Genomic DNA, 20,314 nt, shown 5'->3' on the forward strand with positions numbered 1-20,314 from the left:
TCTCCTTAGTTTCTTTTGCACCTGTCCAAATTAAAATAGAAAAACCTAAAATATATGAAGCCTAGAAAGAAAGGAGAAAAGGAATAAGAAAAGAGATTCAATGTCTTTTCAATTTTGGAAGATTGGTACTTGGTATACTAATTTATATATAATATGAGAAAATTTCTCTATGCTATTTGAAATTGGCTCTCTAGTTGTAAAGTATGATTTATATTTTCATGGCAACTAAACTAAATGAGGATATTTCTGGAATATCTGATTACATTCTTTCTAAGGAAATTAACATGTTACATTGTTTTAAATCAAACTATAAGATAATATTCTCTATCAAGAGTTGAAACAGAGGGACCCAAGGAAGATTTTTAATTCCAAAACAAATTGTATTTTCTGCACCGGAGATTTCCCAATTTAACTCCTGCATTTAATACTTCTTCCCAAGAGCAAAGGTTTTCCAAATTTTGCTGTTGTCTAGACACAATTATTAATAATTTCAGATCTTCCTAGGATATATTCTGAACTCTAATACTTTATATCCCAATTGTAAATTTTAACTCATAACATCCTATTCAGAATAGAATAGAATAGAATAGAATTTTATTGGCCAAGTGTGATTGGACACACAAGGAATTTGTCTTGGTGCATATGCTCTCAACGTACATAAAATAAAATATACATTTGTCAAGAATCATGTGGTACAACACTTAATGATTGTCATAGGGGTCAAATAAGCAATGAAGAAGCAATATTAATAAAAATCTTAGGATATACGCAACAAGTTACTTTCTTTACCCTTTTTTTCTTAACAAAAGCCTCACAGATATGAATCATCTTGATTAATCTGTTTATTAGGGATTAGAATAAAACACTATTCTCATGGAAGATCTATCCACTTCAATACATTGAAATTAAAAATCTTATATAAATTCAGGGTTTAAATTCAAGGCTTTTTCCTCCTGCCTTTCCAAGTCAATAGATAGCTATCCATTCTCTTGATGGCCTTGGAAGATATATGATCTATACTGAGGTAATAGTCTGGGAACTGCTGGCTTCTGCTTTCTCAGCTTAATTCTGCATATGTGGGAAATAGTTGCATGTCCACTTGAGTCTCTTTTAGAAAAAAGTATTAAAACTATGTTTTCACAGAACAACATTTGGGAACAGGACTCTGGAAGATAAATTTCTTGGTTAGGTAAACCTAAAGCAGGTTACAAATTAGAAATATTTGATTTTTATATACTGTACCTCTTTTAAAATGTAATTACAAATTTTTAGAAAATCTTTTGGTTTGCATATCTCCTCAAATCTCATTTATCTTACTGACCAACATAATATTACAGTAGACTCCCTGTTCTGCCGGCGTGTCCCAACCGCCCGTAATTACAAGGTAATTAGTCCAAATAGACACACACCACACAATAGAAGAAAAACAAAAGGTCTTTATCAACAGAAAAGCAGAAGCAACTCCCTTTTTAAATGTCAAAGGGATTTTCTGGTACCCACAAGGCACAGGTTAAATGCAATCCAATTTCTCACCCAGTAACTGGGAAATTGAGTCCAATTCCAAAGTCCAGAAAGTCCACACACAGTCTTGAACAGGGAAACAGCAAACCACGATCTTGACGAAACTATGAATCAGATAAACTTCCACGAGGCTAAACCAGTACGCTGTTCTTTTTATCTGTAGCACTAATTACAGCAGCCCCACCCAACCACAGGTGACCTCACTTATCTCCTGTAATAATCCTTCAGTTGTTTGCTCCTATGCATCACTCTCCGCATGCGTGGGTACGTCATAAGTTCTTGTTCAGAATCCAGAGATGATAAGGATGATTGATCTCCTCCTGGGCTGTCTGCCAAACTTTCCTCTTCCCTGTCACTCATGCTTCCTTCGCCAGAGGAGACTTCGTCGGCAGATTCTATTGGGAGCAAAACAGGCCTGTGGCATGTGGATGTTTCCCCCACATCCACCTCCACATTCCTTGGGGCAGGAGCTGGGCTACAGCCAACCACAACAACTCCCTATCTGCTATCTAGAGCAAATGTCAAGCACTTTCCAAAGACTTAAAAATAGCCATTTTCTGACTAACAATTGGAAGTATAGTATAGATCAGTGATGGCAAACCTTTTTTCCTCAGGTGTTGAAAGCATGTGAGTGTGCACTATTGTGCATGCACGAGTGCCCACGCCCATTTCAATGCCTGGGGAGGGTGAAAATGGCCTCCTCTGCTGCCCTAGAGGTCCTCTGGAGGCCAGAAACAGCATATTTCCCAACTTCTGGTGGGCCCGGTAGGCCCGCTTTTCACCCTCCCCAAGCTCCAGAGGCTTCCCTGGAGTCTGGGGAGGGCAAAAAATGCCTTTTTTCATCCCCCTGGAAGCCCTCCAGAAGTCGGAAATACCCTCCCAGAGCCTCCGTGCAAGCCAAAAATCAGTTGGCCAGTCCGCACATGTGCACTGGAGTTGAACTAGGGCAACATCTCACATGCCAGCAAATATGGCTCCGTGTGCCACCTCTGGCACGCGTGCTATAGGTTTGCAATCAATCACTGGTATAGATTATAATTTGTGTTTCATGTAGGGTAACAAAAAGGCTTAACAAATTAGGCTTCTTGCAACAGAAAGAACATTCTATTTGTCAGGTTCTAAAATCACAGACTTTTCTTTTTTTGGCACTTCCCAAGCTACATAGTTTATTTTTTTTCCTTTATGCATCTGTTTTTCATTATGAAAGGATTTCAGAAATTCAGCTAGCAGTGTCACCAGCAAAAGTGTAGTATCTGATAAATCTTATATAGCATTTGTTCGTTTATGATATACCATATAGGAGAAATGAAAATCTTTTTTTGTATTTGCTCTAAAGAAAACAAATTGGTTGTTTCTTTTATATAGAAAACCCACTATCACTGTCTCATCAAATGGGGGTGATCCACTCCCAGACTCAACTGCAGAGCCAGTTTGGTCTGGCATGTAATACATCTGGCTAAAAATCAGGATCCTGGGAGTTCTAGTCCCGCCTTAGGCATGAAAGCCAGATGGATGATTTTGAACCAGTTATTCTCTCAGCCCAACTCACCTCACAAGGTTGTTGTGGCGAAAATTAGTCAAGGAATTCCAACAGACAGGGTCCAGGACAAGGGCCTTCTCTGCTGTGGCTCCTGCTCTTTGGAACATCTTATTCCCTGAGCTGATACTGGCTCTTATCCTTCTGGCTTTCTGCAAGAGCCTGAAGACCTGGCACTGCCAGATGGCTTGGGGCCCTTTGGGGGGAATGTCATTATTATTGTTGTTGTTGTTGTTGTTGTTGTTATTATTATTATTATTATTATTATTATTAATTAGATTGTATGCCGCCTCTCCGTAGACTCGGGGCGGCTTACAGCAATTATAAAACCAATATATAATGACAAATCTAATAGAATCTAAAATAACAATAATACATTTAAAAAGTCTAAAAAATAAGAAACCCCAATATATAAAAAAAACATACATACAGTCATATCATACACAGAAAACTACATAGGCAGGGGGAGATGTTTCAGTTCCACCACGCTTGACGACAGAGGTGGGTTTTAAGGAGTTTACGAAAGGCAAGGAGGGTGGGGGCAGTTCTAATCTCTGGAGGGAGCTGATTCCAGAGGGTCGGAGCCGCCACAGAGAAAGCTCTTCCTCTGGGTCCCGCCAAACAACATTGTTTAGTTAACGGGACCCAGAGGAGACCAACTCTGTGGGACGTAATTGGTCTCTGGGATTCGTGCGGCAGAAGGCGGTCCCGGAGATACCCTGGTCCGGTGCCTTGAAGGGCTTTATAGTGGAGATGGTTGTTGAAATAAAAGGCAACCTCCACGTATGCCCTCACATCCTACTCCCTTCCTTCTATCTTTTAAGTATAATTTTATCTGTGGTTGTAATTCTATTTTTATTGTTTCAAAAATTATCTTTTATTGTTTTAATGCTGCAGTAAATAAATCTAAAATGAGTGAGTGAGTGAGTGAGTGAGTGAGTGAGTGAGTGAATGAAATAAAATAAAGCATATATGTTTGCAACCATGAGTTACTTATAAAGGTGGGATAAAAAATAAATAAAAATCCAGATATTTAAAGGCAGGCTAAATGACTCCTGGAATCAAAAGGCTGGAGCCTTTGACATACCACATTTGCTACTGTTTATTTACTCCTTTAATTTCTACCTATAGCAATCTTAATATATTGACTCCTGAGAACATAAAAAAGCCCATTAAAAAAAATCCAGTTGAAAATCTACCTATTCCCGAGAAATGCTTCATGAGTCCTTTTGCCATTCCACTAAAAGTAGATAAGTTTATACATAATCTAAACTGAGGGTAAAGTAAAATTGTTTGTTATGACTGCTGACAGCAGAAAACATGTGCTGGAAGAACAGAAAATTCTGTCAGCCAGAATGAAGTTTTAAAAAACCAGCCACAGTTTTATTACTTGGCATAAACTAAAGAATGGAGGAAGAAACCATTTGTTGATGATGTCTTGACCTGACTGCTTCTGGTTTATATTGGCTGCTGCTTTGTCTCCAGGATGGCAGCAGTGGTTTTTGATATTAGTAAGCATGGTTGGCAAACATCTGTTGACAGTAAACAAGACATCTTGGCTGCCACGGTCCATGCCTGGTACTGAAAATGTCAATTATTAGAGAAACAGACATCTCTTTGTAATGAACAAGACGCTTTCATCCCTTTCGAGGCTGTCTAAACATTCTTATTCCATAAACCAGTGATTACTTAGTTTATAGCAGGGTTCTCATAGCATAATGCAGAAGAATCTGAGAATTAATGCTAAAGATCTCTATTATGGTTCTTGAAACTACATTAACCAGATAAGGGTTAAAAAGAAGAAACAAAACTTGCATTCCTATCACAAGCTGGTTTATGGAATTCACTTCCAGAAGAGGTTGTGACAGCTTCAAGGCAGGATTAGACAGATTCATGGATGCCAAGTATATTGGTGGTTATTGAAACAGATGTCCACGTGCCGCCTCTATGTTGGTTGAGGCAGGCAGGATCCCTTGAGCACCATTTGTTGGGGGTCAGGGGAGAGGGAGGGTCTTGCCTTTTCTTTCTGCTCAAGATCCCCAAGGACAATTGGTGGGCCACTGTGTGACACAGAATGCTGGACTTTGGCCTGATTCAGCATGGCTCTTATTATATTCTTACGTTCTTAAGTTATTACTAGTCAAATGGTGTTGTTTGACGAAATCTAATATTGATTAGGATTGCACAGTCTTGACCAATAGGCATTAATTTGTATGAACTATAAACATGAGTTATTGAGCAATAGATTGATTTCATGATATACTTTAAATTTGATTAAATATCCTCAGATGCTAATAAAAATGGGAGTACTTGCAAAATTATATAAATAATTACAAATAAACATTATGTTGTAAATTTGAAAATTTAAGTCCACTGTTATTTGTTCTCTTGATTCTTAAACAATCTAATAGTTAATTGAGTACACCCCTAACATTTGGTTTGGTTTATCCACTAATAGGTTTACCTGTGAATATATAGTAATGCTTATTTAGATTATATATTCATGGATAGCATCATTAGCAGAAAAGCTGACCTTTAAATTTGTAACCAAAATGCCACAAAAATGTGCCACCTGTGGATGAGCCAATTGCGACAATTATAACACACTGAATTTCAAGAATTGATTTATCTGGGAGTGGTACATTTTTTCTTATTATTGTTGAGGGTCATCTTATCTATGAATGGATTTATTCATGTGTATATTTAAGTCTTTACTGAATTTTTATCAACATTTTGATAAACAATTAAACCATGGTTGGGCTCTACTACCTATCAGAATTATTGTGTCCTATCTATATTTGTCTCTAATTTCTTGTAAAATTAATGAATTTGATTGATTGGCTTTGTTTATCATTGGCTTCTGCTAATAGTTGGAACAGGAAATGAATTATGTTTCTCCACATTGTGGCTTCTAAGAACTATATTATTTTCACAGTTTCATCAGACATTTGATATAGTTTTTTAAACTATCAGATTTAGACATTTTTTTTCATAGCAAAACCTTTATTCTGAAATAAAGTTCTTTCTACTTAAAATGCTACACATTTTGGCATGAATTTGTAACTATAAAAAATGTCAGAAGGCCCTACCTTGAATATATCATGTTTTCATACCTCACTGTCTGAACTTAGCTTTATAATATTTTTCTTTAATAGCTAGTGAAAATATTCATTCATCTATGCCAATTGTAAAATTGCCTACATTCCTGTGATAAATTAAGGTACAGTGGATACCAATTTAGCCAAACTGTCTACAAGCATTTTTGTAAATTAACTTTTCAGGAAAAGCAATTAAAACATACGATGGTATCCTCCTTTAAGATTTTTTGGTTTTTGGACACATCTGAAAATCTTGGAAAAATAGGGCAGTGTGTGACATTTCGAGCAATATTGTGCTCTGATCTTTTTAAAAAAATAAATAAAATTCTAAAAGGTTCAGCAAGAAACAGGAGTATGTGCATTTGTAGGCTCCTTCAGAGAATTTTGATAGAATAGCACACTGAATTTCCCCCACAACGTGTTAGCTCATATGCATTTTATGGAAGCTGTGGAAATGAGAGCAACCGGAAGTCTTGGAATCTTGAAAGTCAAAGTTGCTCTGTTTCTTTTCAGCCGTCAAAATCAGCTTAAAGATCAGCCTCAACAGCAGCAACAAGTAGTTTCACTGTGCCAACTTTCAGACGAAGCTGAATGTCTTACTGTGCCAAGGTACAAACGGGATCTAGTACAAAAACTCAAGATTCTGAGGCAAGAGCTCTCCCAGCAGCAGCCCCAAGCTGGACACTGCCGTATAGAGGTCTCCAGGGAAGAAATATTTGAGGTAATATGAGAATTATAAATTATTGCTGAATTCAAATAAAAGCCAGTGCCTCTACAAATGGAGGAAAAATCTTAAGGCATTATTGGGTTACAATGCATGCAAGTAGTTCTTGGCTTACAGCCATTTGTTTAATGACCATTCAAAGTTTCATTGGGACGGAAAAAAGTGACATGACTACTCTCACACTTATGACTGTTGCAGCATTCCTATGGTCACTTGATCAAAATTCAGGCGCTTGGCAATTGGTATGTATTTATGATGGTTGCAGTGTCCCAGGGTCATGTGATCACCTTTTGCAAAGTCATTGAAGAATCCACATTCACTTAACAACCATGTTCCTAACTTAACAATTGCAGTGTTTCACTTAATACCTATGGCAAGAAAAGTCCTAAAATAGGGTAAAACTCACTTAGCAACTGTCTTGCTTAGCAACAGAAGTTTTGGGCTCAATTGTGGTTGTGAGTCAAGGACTACCTGTATTTTGTGATTCAATAGCGGCTTGTGATTCTGTGGAGACAGCAACCTTCTGGTAAAGTCTGAAATTAATTTGTTTATGTTCTCTACAGTCTTTTTCAGAAGTAAGTGATTTTTTTCTTCAGTTGATAGGACTTGCATTAGAATAAATATAGATAAGACCGGACAATTTAATTATATTAGAAGAGTATAGGTTGCCTATAAAATATAAAAGACATATTTTTCCCTTAAATAAACCAGGTACTGAACAGAACTTACTGTATGTACTTGAATCTATAAACCTATGCAAGCAGTATCTCTGAACACTAATGGCATTTTTATCGATCTAACAATCAAGAATAAAACTTTGCTAATTAAGGCAATAGTGTAAATTTTATACAGTCTATTTCAAGTTGAAAACCTAGGAAGTATTTGGCTAATAGGTGCTTAATGTAATTGCAGGAGTCTTATAGACAAGTCATGAAGATGAGACCGAAAGACCTATGGAAGAGATTAATGATAAAATTTCGTGGGGAAGAAGGCCTTGATTATGGAGGTGTTGCCAGGTAAATAATAAATCCAGCTTAAAATCCATCTTTTTAAGAGTGCAATATGCATAACGTAACAAAGCATTTAGCAGCTCCTAGTTGTATTCTAGAATGAAGCCTTTTATGCTCATAACATTTTGACCTCCTTTGATAGACCATTGCCATTGGAAACTTACATGCTCAAATCTTTCTTTTTACCACCCCAAAATGGCCAATAAAGAACTGACCAGCTTAGAACAGATAAAAGTTTCAAGTCACGCTCAAGTCCTACTTATTTAATAAAAGAGTCATATTAATCACAATGCAACAGATGTTTCCCATTGTATTCTTCTGGAGGTGTTTTTTGACTTCCCAGCCTAACCTGTCACTTTTTTTTACAAACTTTAATACTTCTCGGTAGTCTCTCATCCAAATATTAGGTAACTTTGATTTTCAACTTGACTTGGTCTTTCAACTTTGATTTTGGCCAAGATTGTTTCTCTAATGTGGTTGTAAGTGCAAGTTTCTCTTATATGCTAGCATCCACACAGTCATTATAACAATTTTAGAGTAATTATTGCCCTGAAATATTTAGATTTCTAAAATATTTAGTGTAAAATTACACTCAAAAGGCTCCACCTTGTGGTAATGTTTCATAAAGCAAAGAAGCTTACCCAACCTTGCCTGGTTTTGCTTGAAATCATCAGTCTATCGTATTGTCTATTGTATTGACTAGATTATACTAGGTACTAGGTACTAGTATGATCTAGTCAAGTATAGGTACATTCTGGAGTGGGACAATGGGAAAAAAATGAAACAATAGGAAGGCAAATGGTAGTGGAGGAAAATAAATTCAAAGGGAGAATAATATTGGAGACGAACGGCTACAATTCCAACTATAGCCTTTCCTAGTTTCTTGAACAATTATCTCTTGTATAAATAAAGGAATATCTACCCGGGGGTGGTTTTTAATCTTCTGTATTTGCACTGTGCATAGACATCAATGGGTACTTTATGAGCCTTCTACACAGGAGAAGCATATCCACTTTCCTTCAATTCAAATTTAATTCACAGCTTTCTGTAGTAAGGTGTTATCTATATATTAAAAGTAGAATAGGGTGCTTCTAAGTAATGTTTGGCAGTTGTCTTCCAGTTCAATTCAATTTGGCATGAACAAATGTATCAGCAATGAGATTAAGTGAATCAGAATCAGAAAGTTAGATCTCTGAAAGACTGAAATTCTGTTAATTGGTGGCAGGAGGGAGTTTCCATTAAGTTCCAAGGAAACAAATTTATTTAGCACTTCAAAATGTAAACTTTTAATGTAATAACAAGTGATAGCATATTTCAGCATATTTTAGTATGCTGAGGCTGAGTTGAACCATATGCCATGATGAGATTGTCATAATCAGAATTAGATTTCCAGTGAGCAGAAGCAGTAAAAAAATGTTTCACTACAATTTAAATTCCTGAGACATACTTGTATGTTTTATGCCCTTAAATTAATATCCTGTATTTTACATCTAAAAAAAGTAAATGCCAATACAGTGATCCCTCTATTATCGCGAGGGTTCCGTTCCAAGACCCCTCGCGATAATCGATTTTTCGCGATGTAGGGTTGCGGAAGTAAAAACACCATCTGCGCATGCGCGCCCTTTTTTCTATGGCCGCGCATGCGTAGATGGTGGAGTTTGCGTTCCCCGCCGCCCACGCAAAGGGGAAACCCCGATTCGGCTCCTCGCTGCTGCTGCGCTACCGAGCAGATCAGCTGCTGGGCGGCCGAAGGAACCTTCCCTGGGTCTTCCCCCTCTTGCTGGCGGGCGGGCGAGCGGCGGGCATCAGCGAGGAGCCGGGGTTTCCCCTTTGCGTGGGCGGCCGGGAAGACCCAGGTTGGGGGTTCGGGGGGGGTGCTGGGAAGCCCCCCAGGCCGGCTGCGACCTTTTAAAACAGCCACGCCGCTTCCCAGCTGACTCCTGAAGCCAAACGCGGAAGTGCTTTTTTTTTAAATTAATATTTTTTTAAAAATCGCGATATAGCGTTTCTCGAAGATCGAGATCGCAAAACTCGAGGGATCACTGTAGTTCTAATTGGATTAATGATTTGTTTTCTTTTACTTTTCTTTTTGTACATACAATTTTAAATAGAAAAAATTGTTCAATTTAGCTAAGAAGCTACTTTTACTTTTCTTTTTTTTCTTCTTTTTTTTTGGAAAAAAATACAATGTTAACTCTTTATGTGTTTGTCTTTTTCTTAAATATGAAATAATAAAATACACTTGGAATCCTAGAATATAACTGACATTGTAAAGTGTTGGCCTTGGGGCACAATAATGAATAATTGCTGTTTTTCACATTTGAGTCATATTATCACCTTTTGCCTAAGGCTTCATTGAAAGTTTTTGTGTGTATGTGTGTGCAATGTTTGTGTTTCCTTCAGGGAATGGCTGTATTTGCTATCCCATGAAATGCTGAACCCATATTATGGCCTCTTCCAGTATTCCCGTGATGACATCTATACTTTACAGATAAATCCAGATTCTGCTGTTAACCCGGTATGACAAAATACTTTTAAGGCTTATGCTGTGTTTGACCAGCAGGTTTAAATAAATATGAGCCATTAGATTTTTTTTTAAAAAAAGGCTTGGCACAGATCTGCTAGTCAGTGGTTCTCATCCTGAGGGTCAGGACCCCTTTGGGGGTCAAATGGCTGTTTCACAGGGGTTTCTAAAGACCATGGGAAAAGACAAATTTCCCATGGCTTTAGGAACTAAAGTTTCTATTCTGGTGCCTTGGAATATATTTTTACGATCCAATCAATCAGGCATTTACAGTGGGGGTGTCCCTCTGACCTTTCTGCCAATCAGCTTAAAGATCAATTGGGAGAATTGGCGCTAGATTTATGTTTGGGAGTCACCACAACATGAGGAACTGTATTAAGGGGTCACAGCATTAGAAAGGTTAATGTTGTAAGAAATCATTAGGCAAAATATAAGGACATTATATTCTGTGGTGGCACAGTGGTTAGAGTGCAGTACTGCAGGATACTTCTGCTGACTGCAATTCGGCAGTTCAAATCTCAACAGGCTCAAAGTTGACTCAGGCTTCTGTCCATCCAAGGTAGGTAAAATGAGGACCCAGATTGTTGGGGGCAATAGGTTGACTCTGTAACCCACTTTGAGAGGGCTGTAAAAGCACTGTAAAGCGGTATATAAGTCTAAGTTCTAAACTATTGCTATTCTCCTATTTCCCCCAAAATAACTGTGTCAGGTGAGTTGAACAGAGAATCATCACTACTGCTATTGCTATTATCTAATCACAAGATTAGCTAGAAAATGAGTTTTTGAATAAAAATAATTTAGATACATTTTAGATAATTTTCTTATTGGTGGAAGTAAAACAAACAGTTTTATTATGTTTACATGTCTTTTGATATTTGATGGAACCCACAGTATAGTATAATATGCTTAGAAATTGTGCTAGAAGAATCTGATTTGATCCTGATTATATATGTTCTCTCAATTCCAGGAACATTTATCCTATTTCCATTTTGTTGGTCGAATCATGGGAATGGCTGTATTTCACGGACATTATATTGATGGGGGCTTTACGTTGCCTTTTTATAAACAGCTGCTAGGAAAGCCAATTACATTGGACGACATGGAGTTAGTTGACCCAGATCTTCACAACAGCTTAGTATGGATACTGTATGTACTTATCCCTTTAAAATTATACTGTTTCTGGAATGGGGCATATACTGGTCAATTTTATTTAGTGGCCGTTTTGTTAAGCTAATGTTAAATTAGGATTATTTAAATTCTTTAAAGTATCCATTCCTTGCCTCTTAAAGATTATTATTTCTTTAGACATGATGTATGAGAAAAATGTATATTTAAGGATTTATTTAAAAGATACATTTTTAACTTTTCTTAAATTTATTATTGTTTCAAAATTTCTGTTACATAGTTGAATTTATTACATACCCTAATCCTCCCTTAATTCAACATTATGTGTATTGACACTAGAAATCAACCTACCACATGCCAGAAATTCACTTACCAGAAATCCCTTTGCCTCTTAAACTAAAAGTAGGAGAAACTATTCAGCAATTAACATTTTAGTTTTGTAAAATGTTTGAGAGCCACATGGGGCGACTGATAGTTTTGGGAAATCAAATCTTTGAGTGGAAAGGTTCTTCATATTTCAGAATGTTTTAGAATTTCATTTATTCTTTTATGAGAAATGTTTAGTGAAGAAGAGGAGGAAAATACACCGCTTATTTAGATTGATATTGTAGAGAGAACTCTATGGAAGTAAATATTAGTTCTTATTTTATTTGAGATTAAAAATGTACAGTATGACATTTAAATTTTAATTGTTTTCCTGTGTTTTTTTCAGGGAGAATGATATTACAGGAGTCTTAGACCATACATTTTGTGTGGAGCACAATGCATATGGTGAACTCATACAGCACGAACTTAAGCCCAATGGCAAAAGCATTCCTGTCACAGAAGAAAGTAAAAAAGAATATGTCAGGTATTGTTTATTAGTGGTGTTCTGTCCAGAGAGAATTGTTACATGTTGTTCTGCCGGGCTCTATGGTATGAGTCTCCCGAAAATCAAGGCTACAAATTTCAGACACACACACACTTGAAAGTTCAAAAACAATGTTCTTTATCACAAAAAGTCAAAAGAAACAAAGCACCCTTTTTGTATTGCAAAGAGCACTCCTCCCAAAACAACCTTATAGTCTGTACAATCCCCTTAATCAGTCCTTAAGTACTTAGCTAGCAGCTGTGAAAGAACATCACAGCCCTCCTTCTTCCACGAAGTGAGACCCCCACACTTCGCTCTGTTGGTTTCAAAGTCATGAAAAATCAACAAACAAAATCTGGAAATAGCAGGGCACGGTCCTGAAGAAACAACGATCAGATAATCTTCCACAACGGCCAAGCCAGCACGCTGCTATTTATATCAGCAGCTCTAATTACTGGAGCCCCACCCAAACACAGGTGGCCTCTCTTATCTCCTGTAATATTTCTTCAATTGGTCTCTTCTATGCATAATTCTGCGCCTGCGTGGGTCTAACACTTCCTCATCCGAATCGACCGAAGATAATGGAGATTGGCTTCCTGGGCTGTGCGCCAAGCCTCCCCTTCTTCCAAGTCACCCTCACCTTCTTCTTTGTCCGAGGAAACTGCACTACCTGACTCTGTCAGCAATAAAACAGGCCTATGACATGTTGATGTTGCCCCTGCATCCACCTCCACATTCCTTGGAGCAGGAGCTGGGCCAGAGCCAACCACAACACATGTATAAACTAATAAGGTGCATTTAGCATCTAAATGTTTTGCATTCATTTATTTTACAATAATTTTATTTCCTTCCGTCTGCGCCTTAGAACAGTTATTTCTGGTAACAGAATCTGTACTTTGTGGACAGATTTTTTTTTAACAATGATAATTATGATTTTTATTATTTTTTAACAGGTTGTATGTGAACTGGCGATTTTTAAGAGGAATTGAAGCTCAGTTCCTGGCTCTGCAGAAGGGTTTTAATGAAGTAATTCCACAGCATCTGCTGAAGACCTTTGATGAGAAGGAACTAGAGGTTTGTATTTAATTATCAATTATTTCCTTCTACAGTATATGGGATGTGTGTAAGAGAGGGCCGCTGGGAACTTTCCCTCCTTTTTGATGCATTTGCAACAGAAATCATGCATGTACATAGAATATGTAGGTGCTCAGATAAACACAAGAGAGGCGCATAGTTGTGCTTTGTAAATTTGGTCAGTAATCAGATATGATGAGCAGTTCATATTGTCACGTTGAGATGTATGTACAAGTCCTGTCTTCCCAATTGTAAGCCAGATTTACTGAGTATGAAAAGATGGAGAAGTCTGTAACATTCTCCCTTTTATGAGCAGCATCCTTCTTCTGTTTTGTTCTGCTAGGTAGACTGCCTTTTCTCCTCATTCCAGAAACAGAAGTTCCAGATCTGCCTCTTGCTAGAAGCAGGGCAGTTGGAAAAAGAATGCCAACATTCCTGCCAAATCCAAACTCCTCTGGCTAGAATAAAAAAATGTATTGATTTTTATTTAAATTCAAATGAAATAACATCAGATTGAATGTTTGTTTTTGCCCATCTAACTTTGGAGTATGGTCCCCAGCAGGGCCTTCAAAAGTAGGTGAGACCTACAATATGGAAAACATCCTAGGTTACTGTATGCTGCCCCGAGTCTACGGAGAGGGGCGGCATACAAATCAAATCAAATCAAATCAAATCAAATCAAATCAAATCAAATCAAATAAATAAATAAATAAATAAATAAATAAATAAATAAATAAATAAATAAACAAACAAACAAACAAACAAACAAACAAACAAACAAACAAACAAACAAACAAACAGTGAGGGCTCCTGGCAACTTCTGAATTAAGTCATACGTTTCATAGAAAAAAAAATTGATCATTGGTTTCTACATAATGTCCCATAGATTCTACTTCTTGGTACAGTTGATCTTACTTATGAGACTCGTCAAATATAGAAAATATGTGGTTTTTGTTTGTTTTATCATTCAGTTTTTGTAATGCCCATTTGCCAAGCAATTTTGGTTGATGGTTAGAATCGGACCATTTCAGTTTGATGTGGGGTGGGGAATGCTTTCAGTCATCAAATCTGAAACCGATTATCACTTCATAATGGGCATAAGGCAGTGGTGGATTCCTACTGGTGCGCTAGAAGACACCTTCCGGTAGCGACCCGCCGATTGCACAATTTGCACGCAATGGTTCCCGTGTTGTCTTCGCCAGTCTGTTGCGTGTTACCATCTCTTTTTTTTTGAATTTTCGGCCTTTTTTTTGCTTCCTGTGCATGCGCGGAAGCAAAATCTCATGAGGGGGGCGCTTGTGCGGGCACCTGAATCGTCAGGATGGGCACGTGGTGCACTGATATGCAGATAAGAGGAATCTGCCACTTAGTGAAGGGCTCTCTGTCGCCGGCGCTACTGTTGGAAGAAAAAAAACCCTTGAAAATTGGTGAAATCCTACACGTGCAAGCATCCTTGTGCGAGATTACACTTCCTGTGCATGCACAGAAGCCAAATCTTGCACCAGTGCATGCGTATGCATGTTGGAGATGCAAGCCCATCTCCATTTTTCCTACTGGGACGATGTACCGGACGGTCCATGCTGCAGCCCAGTATTGCCGCCACTGGCATAAGGCACTTACCATTAAAAGTTAAACAGTATCTTCATTCCCTGTCCCTGAGGTCTAGTAGCTTCTGATTTTACACGCAGTTCATGCCATTGATCTTTGCATGTGCAATTCCCAACAGCTCATCATTTGTGGCCTTGGGAAAATAGATGTTAACGACTGGAAGGCCAACACAAGGTTAAAACATTGCACCCCAGATAGCAACATTGTCAAGTGGTTCTGGAAAGCTGTGGAGCTCTTTGATGAAGAGAGGAGAGCTCGATTGCTACAGTTTGTGACCGGATCATCCAGAGTGCCTCTTCAGGGTTTCAAAGCATTACAAGGTAAAGACAATAATCTGTATAGCTCTCTGAAATCCAGTTTAGTGCCACAAATATTATCCTTTCTGAAGTAGTGTTTCATATTGTGGATTGCAAAACAGATTTTTGATTAAATACCTGAACTGAAATGCATTGCAGCTGGGAACAGGTTTAATCGTATTTGAAGGGACCGTGGCTATTTAAAGCCCTATTCGTTTCAGTAAGTAAACCTGCATGCAATCCAATGTAATTTAATTTATCAATTTGCTTAATCCATTCATCCAAATATTGGCATTATTTTGTGCATCTAGTTGTCTGAGTAGTAATTCCCATTATTTTGCAGAGTATCAAACTTGCATCTCAGATTTTCTTTGTTTTCATGGGCAGAGCGGGACTCACATCCTGCATGCTGTGGTACACAGCATTGAACTTGAATTTGATAAGCATTTGGGTGCTAGTTACTAGTGCATGAAGGACATACCCTTAGACACAGTGTATGATTCTGGAGTTGTTTTTACACATTAATTGAAATATCACTTTGATTTGCATAATTAGTGCTAGTCAAAGTATACAGTGTAAAATATTAGATCAGCCTTAATGGGGTATATTTGGGAAAGAAAGAACTTTCTTAGTACAATATACTGTGCATATCTTATATTGATATGTGCACATTACTACTGAAACAAGTGATTTATTATTTATTTTTCACACCACCGTTGCAGCCTCCCCAGTCATGTGATCAAAATTCGGATGCTTGGTAACTGGCATGATTTACGGCAGTTGTGTATCCCAGGGTCATGCATTCCCCTTTTGTAACCTTCCCATCTAATTTTCGACAAGCAAAATCAATGAAGGAAGATGGATTCACTTAATAACCATGATATTCGGGGGGAAACTCACTTAACAACTTCCTTACTTAGCAATGGAAATGTTGGTCTCAGTTGTGGTTGTAAGTTGAGGACCGCCTATATTTAACTGTATTGTCTTTGATGCAATTCCAGGTGCTGCTGGCCCCAGACTGTTTACCATTCACCAGATTGATGCCAGCACAAATAATCTGCCAAAAGCTCATACTTGGTAAGTCAGCAGCTATTTTCTGTTAGCCTTTTTTAATTGAAATTATGTAACTAATTAGAAATATAGTTACGATTGTTTAACAACCATTACAAGAGCTGGGGGGGGGGGGGGGGACCCAGTTCTGTGACCAATCCTTGCATTTACAGCTGTTGTCGCTATTTGTTGCTATTTGCAAGCTTCACAACCACTTTTCAACAAGCCAAATGGAGAATGCAGATGTGAAAACACAAGCCATTGTCATGTGATATCTTACTTTAAGGGGCTTGTGATTTTCCTTTAACAACTGAAACAGAAATGATTCATAAGTCTGGCATGTTATATGATCTTTCATGTAGCGATTTTTCATGTAGGACCCAATCTGGGTCAATCACCGGGACCAGAGTTTCAGTTATCCAAGCTTTCAGGACTCATGCTGAACCCATCCTCAGGAAACTTCTATCTAGCAGAGTGTCTCTAACAGATTTCTCCCATAGTTTAGCAACTGGGTTGCTGGTCCCAGTTGTAACTGATAAGCAAGGACCAGGCTTATTGAAAAAAGCAAGTTGGCAAAGCCAGCTCCTCTACTCTTGTCACATCAAGAATCTTTTGCAATCTTTTACAGAGGAAAATATTTTTTTGTGTGTTTTTATTTAGCATTGGCTTCACTATTCTCTATTCAGTGAAGAACAAAATTCTTGCTGTGCAAGAATTATGTGAGGAAGGGAGAGCTAAGAGTGAGTGACTGGCCCAAAGTGAATCTCTGTGCTTAAGAGTGGGCATGAACCTGGATCTTCCCACTAATCCATTACTGTCACTATGCTCTAAATCAGAAGTCCCCAATCCCCGGTCTATGGACTGGCTGGCACTGGTTGCATAAACAAGCACAGCCCTACCTGTGGGATGAAGGCAGCAGACAAAACCATGCCCCCTCCGGTCCACAGAAAAACCCCTCACATAATTGATCCCTGGTGCCGGAAGATTGGGGGATGCTGCTCTAAAAGATTTTAAATGAGCTTTGAAAATAATGCATAACTTATTTGTGGAGATTCATAGATGATAAAGAAAATCCAGTTTTAGAAACATAGAAGACTGACGGCAGAAAAAGACCTCATGGTCCATCCAGTCTGCCCTTATACTATTTCCTGTATTTTATCTTACAATGGATATATGTTTATCCCAGGCATGTTTAAATTCAGTTACTGTGGATTTATCTACCACGTCTGCTGAAAGTTTGTTCCAAGGATCTACTACTCTTTCAGTGAAATAATATTTTCTCACGTTGCTTTTGATCTTTCCCCCAGCTAACTTCAGATTGTGTCCCCTTGTTCTTGTGTTCAGTTTCCTATTAAAAACACTTCCCTCCTGAACCTTATTTAACCCTTTAACATATTTAAAGGGTTAAATAAGGTTTTATTTACATTGTTCCAAAATATCTCTTCTGTTAGTTGGGTCTAGTTCCTATCCCATGGGGAAACTCTGTTCTTATAACAATAACACACCATTAAAATACAGTATGTAGCTCATCTTCATTAATCAGTATTAGTTTCATTGCTTATTTGAGTCGTCAACATTATAAGCTGAAATGCTTCTTCTTTGTTGTTTGCTTGCAGCTTCAATCGGATAGACATTCCTCCTTACGAAAGCTATGAGAAGCTCTATGAAAAGCTGCTAACTGCCATTGAAGAAACATGTGGGTTTGCTGTGGAATGATCATTTGCAGACTTGCGTGGAACTGAATTTGTACTCCAAGCAGAAAATCCTTTTCTCAGCCATGATACAATAATTGCTTGAAATATAGGAAATTCCCCTCCCTCTTTTTCCCCCCCCCATCTACCAGAGGACAATATGAGGGAAAGGACCATTTTTGGAATTCTTCATTTAAGAAAATGTTCTGTGGCTCTTGCCAAGGAATAATTCAGCTGCTATTAAAAACTAGTATCTTGAACATGCAGAATGCTGACTTTTCCTTCATTTCAACAGTTAAGCAGTATTCGCTTTGAAAGACGACTACTATTTTTGTAAAAGGTGATCTGATCTGTTTGCTTGCCTGATTTCTACTATCAGAAGTCCAAGAGGACAGTTCTTGGTACAAGCCACATTCCAGCTGACTTATATCAATGTGATTCTGAATAGCACCTGTACTTGCTATTTTTTTAAATAAAGTATTTTGATTATTCTAACTTTTGCATAAAATTGGCTAAACGAGTCACAAACCTTTTAAAATAAGGCCACTTCGCAGTATAAACTGTATTTTCTTATACAGTTCAGTGATCTTATTCTGTGTTATAAGTTCAATTTCAGTGGTCCTGTGTCAGGATTTTTATATTTCTCAAGCATGATTTATAAGGTTTGGATCTTCGGTCAGATTTGAATTAAATCTGAATTAAATTGCACTGCATTTGGTACAGTACTTCGTGGTAAATGTGGAAAGTCCTTTTTAAAAACGTAGGCGTTCAGCATTTTTTAAATGAGCATTTTTGTAAAAAGTCAATACTTGAGGGCGTTTTTTTTTAAAAAAATTGCTTTCCATTTTAAATGGAACTGCTGCATTTTTTAAGACTCCTAAATATATATGGATGATATCATTAACTTTCATAGATCATCAGTTGATTGTTCAAAACTGTGGATGTCAAGTCAACCAAAGCTTTTACGTTCAGATACAACCAGCCTGCACTGCATATTAATTGTCGCTCAATAATCTGATCCTGATAAAATTGCCTTTACTTTGAACTGCTTGTAGTCAATGAGTTTGTGGTAGTGACAAATAAGGGAAAACCCCTCCCCCACAATATAGTTGATTCAGTGATGAAATACTGATGTCATATAATGTGCTCCGTTAAACAGCTGGCTCAGATACATAGGAATTTGCCTTTGTTTTAATGCAAGCGTGTATGGAATGCTTAAAAAACAAAAGGCATCTTCTAATACTAGCGGCTTGCATACCCATTTGAACACAGTCCTTAACTGTTAAGGTGTGCGTTAGTTGAAGGTGTCTCATGTACTGAAGCCAGAACAACAGCTGGTATAAAACAACAACAGCTGGTATAAAAATGGCTGAATGTCATAATTAGTATGTTTATGGTTGATGCTAATATTTTTCATATATCCTACTTACCTATGTGGCAGATTAAAAGAGAGCTTGCATGTGTTGAACTAGCCCTTATTCAGCAATGCTGGGAACTTAAAAAGTTCAGCTGCTTATCTTTCCTCATTCAAGGGACAGTAAACAATGCAATGCATGCTCTAAGAACTAATTGTAAGCCACTACTTTTTATTATTATTATATTTTTATTATTATTATTATACTGATAATCAAGAGTGCCAATTACACTTTGGAAACTGTGTAGCTTTGCTGGTCAATCTTTAAGAAAATGTTTTAAAATAACGTGAAGGAAAGGCAAGAAGGGCAATGCATGTTCACTATGTGTAGTGTTTCTTTTCTGACTTGGTCCAAATGCTGATCCTGGAGTCCAGCAGGTTTGGTAGAGCAATTGCCGGTTCCACCAGGCGCATATTGCATTTTGAGTCGTTTTCATTTGACTGTTTGTTCTTGAAAGAATTTCATGGTACCTTTGTTAATGCAAAAAGGCAGAAATTTTGGAATAAGAAGCAATTGAACAAATTAGACAATTGTAGTATAGGAGTTGGTGATGATAGATGGTCTATTTATGATTCATAGTTGAACAGAACCAATAAAGTTTCTGGTAGATTAGATTACTGTTTATGGGCTCTGCAGCATTAAGTTATTCAAAGCCTGCTACCGAGGCATGTGTGGCAGCTGAATTCCAGAGTAGGGAGTTGGTTGCCTTTCAGATGTTTTGGATTTTACCTTCTAGTGATTCCGGCCAGCACAATCAGTGGTAGGCTGTGAAGGTTTGCTACAAAATATCT

The 20,314-nt window shown here is 37.7% G+C and overlaps 1 protein-coding gene across 1 annotated transcript in view; it reads left to right on the forward strand.

Annotated features, from left to right (window-relative positions):
* Nucleotides 1–18,603, forward strand: part of SMURF2 (SMAD specific E3 ubiquitin protein ligase 2) — a 74,250-nt gene extending 55,647 nt beyond the window's left edge. Inside the window, exons 11-19 of the mRNA XM_070740358.1 lie at nucleotides 6,670–6,877; nucleotides 7,793–7,896; nucleotides 10,294–10,408; nucleotides 11,382–11,560; nucleotides 12,252–12,389; nucleotides 13,343–13,463; nucleotides 15,190–15,391; nucleotides 16,369–16,444; nucleotides 18,034–18,603. Coding sequence (XP_070596459.1) covers nucleotides 6,670–6,877; nucleotides 7,793–7,896; nucleotides 10,294–10,408; nucleotides 11,382–11,560; nucleotides 12,252–12,389; nucleotides 13,343–13,463; nucleotides 15,190–15,391; nucleotides 16,369–16,444; nucleotides 18,034–18,133 — 1,243 coding nt within the window. The 3' untranslated portion in view covers nucleotides 18,134–18,603. The remainder of the gene's footprint in view (nucleotides 1–6,669; nucleotides 6,878–7,792; nucleotides 7,897–10,293; nucleotides 10,409–11,381; nucleotides 11,561–12,251; nucleotides 12,390–13,342; nucleotides 13,464–15,189; nucleotides 15,392–16,368; nucleotides 16,445–18,033) is intronic.
* Nucleotides 18,604–20,314: the final 1,711 nt, after the last annotated feature.

The sequence above is a fragment of the Erythrolamprus reginae genome, chromosome 2, assembly GCF_031021105.1.
Source record: "Erythrolamprus reginae isolate rEryReg1 chromosome 2, rEryReg1.hap1, whole genome shotgun sequence".
NCBI classification, from domain to species: Eukaryota; Metazoa; Chordata; class Lepidosauria; order Squamata; family Dipsadidae; genus Erythrolamprus; species Erythrolamprus reginae.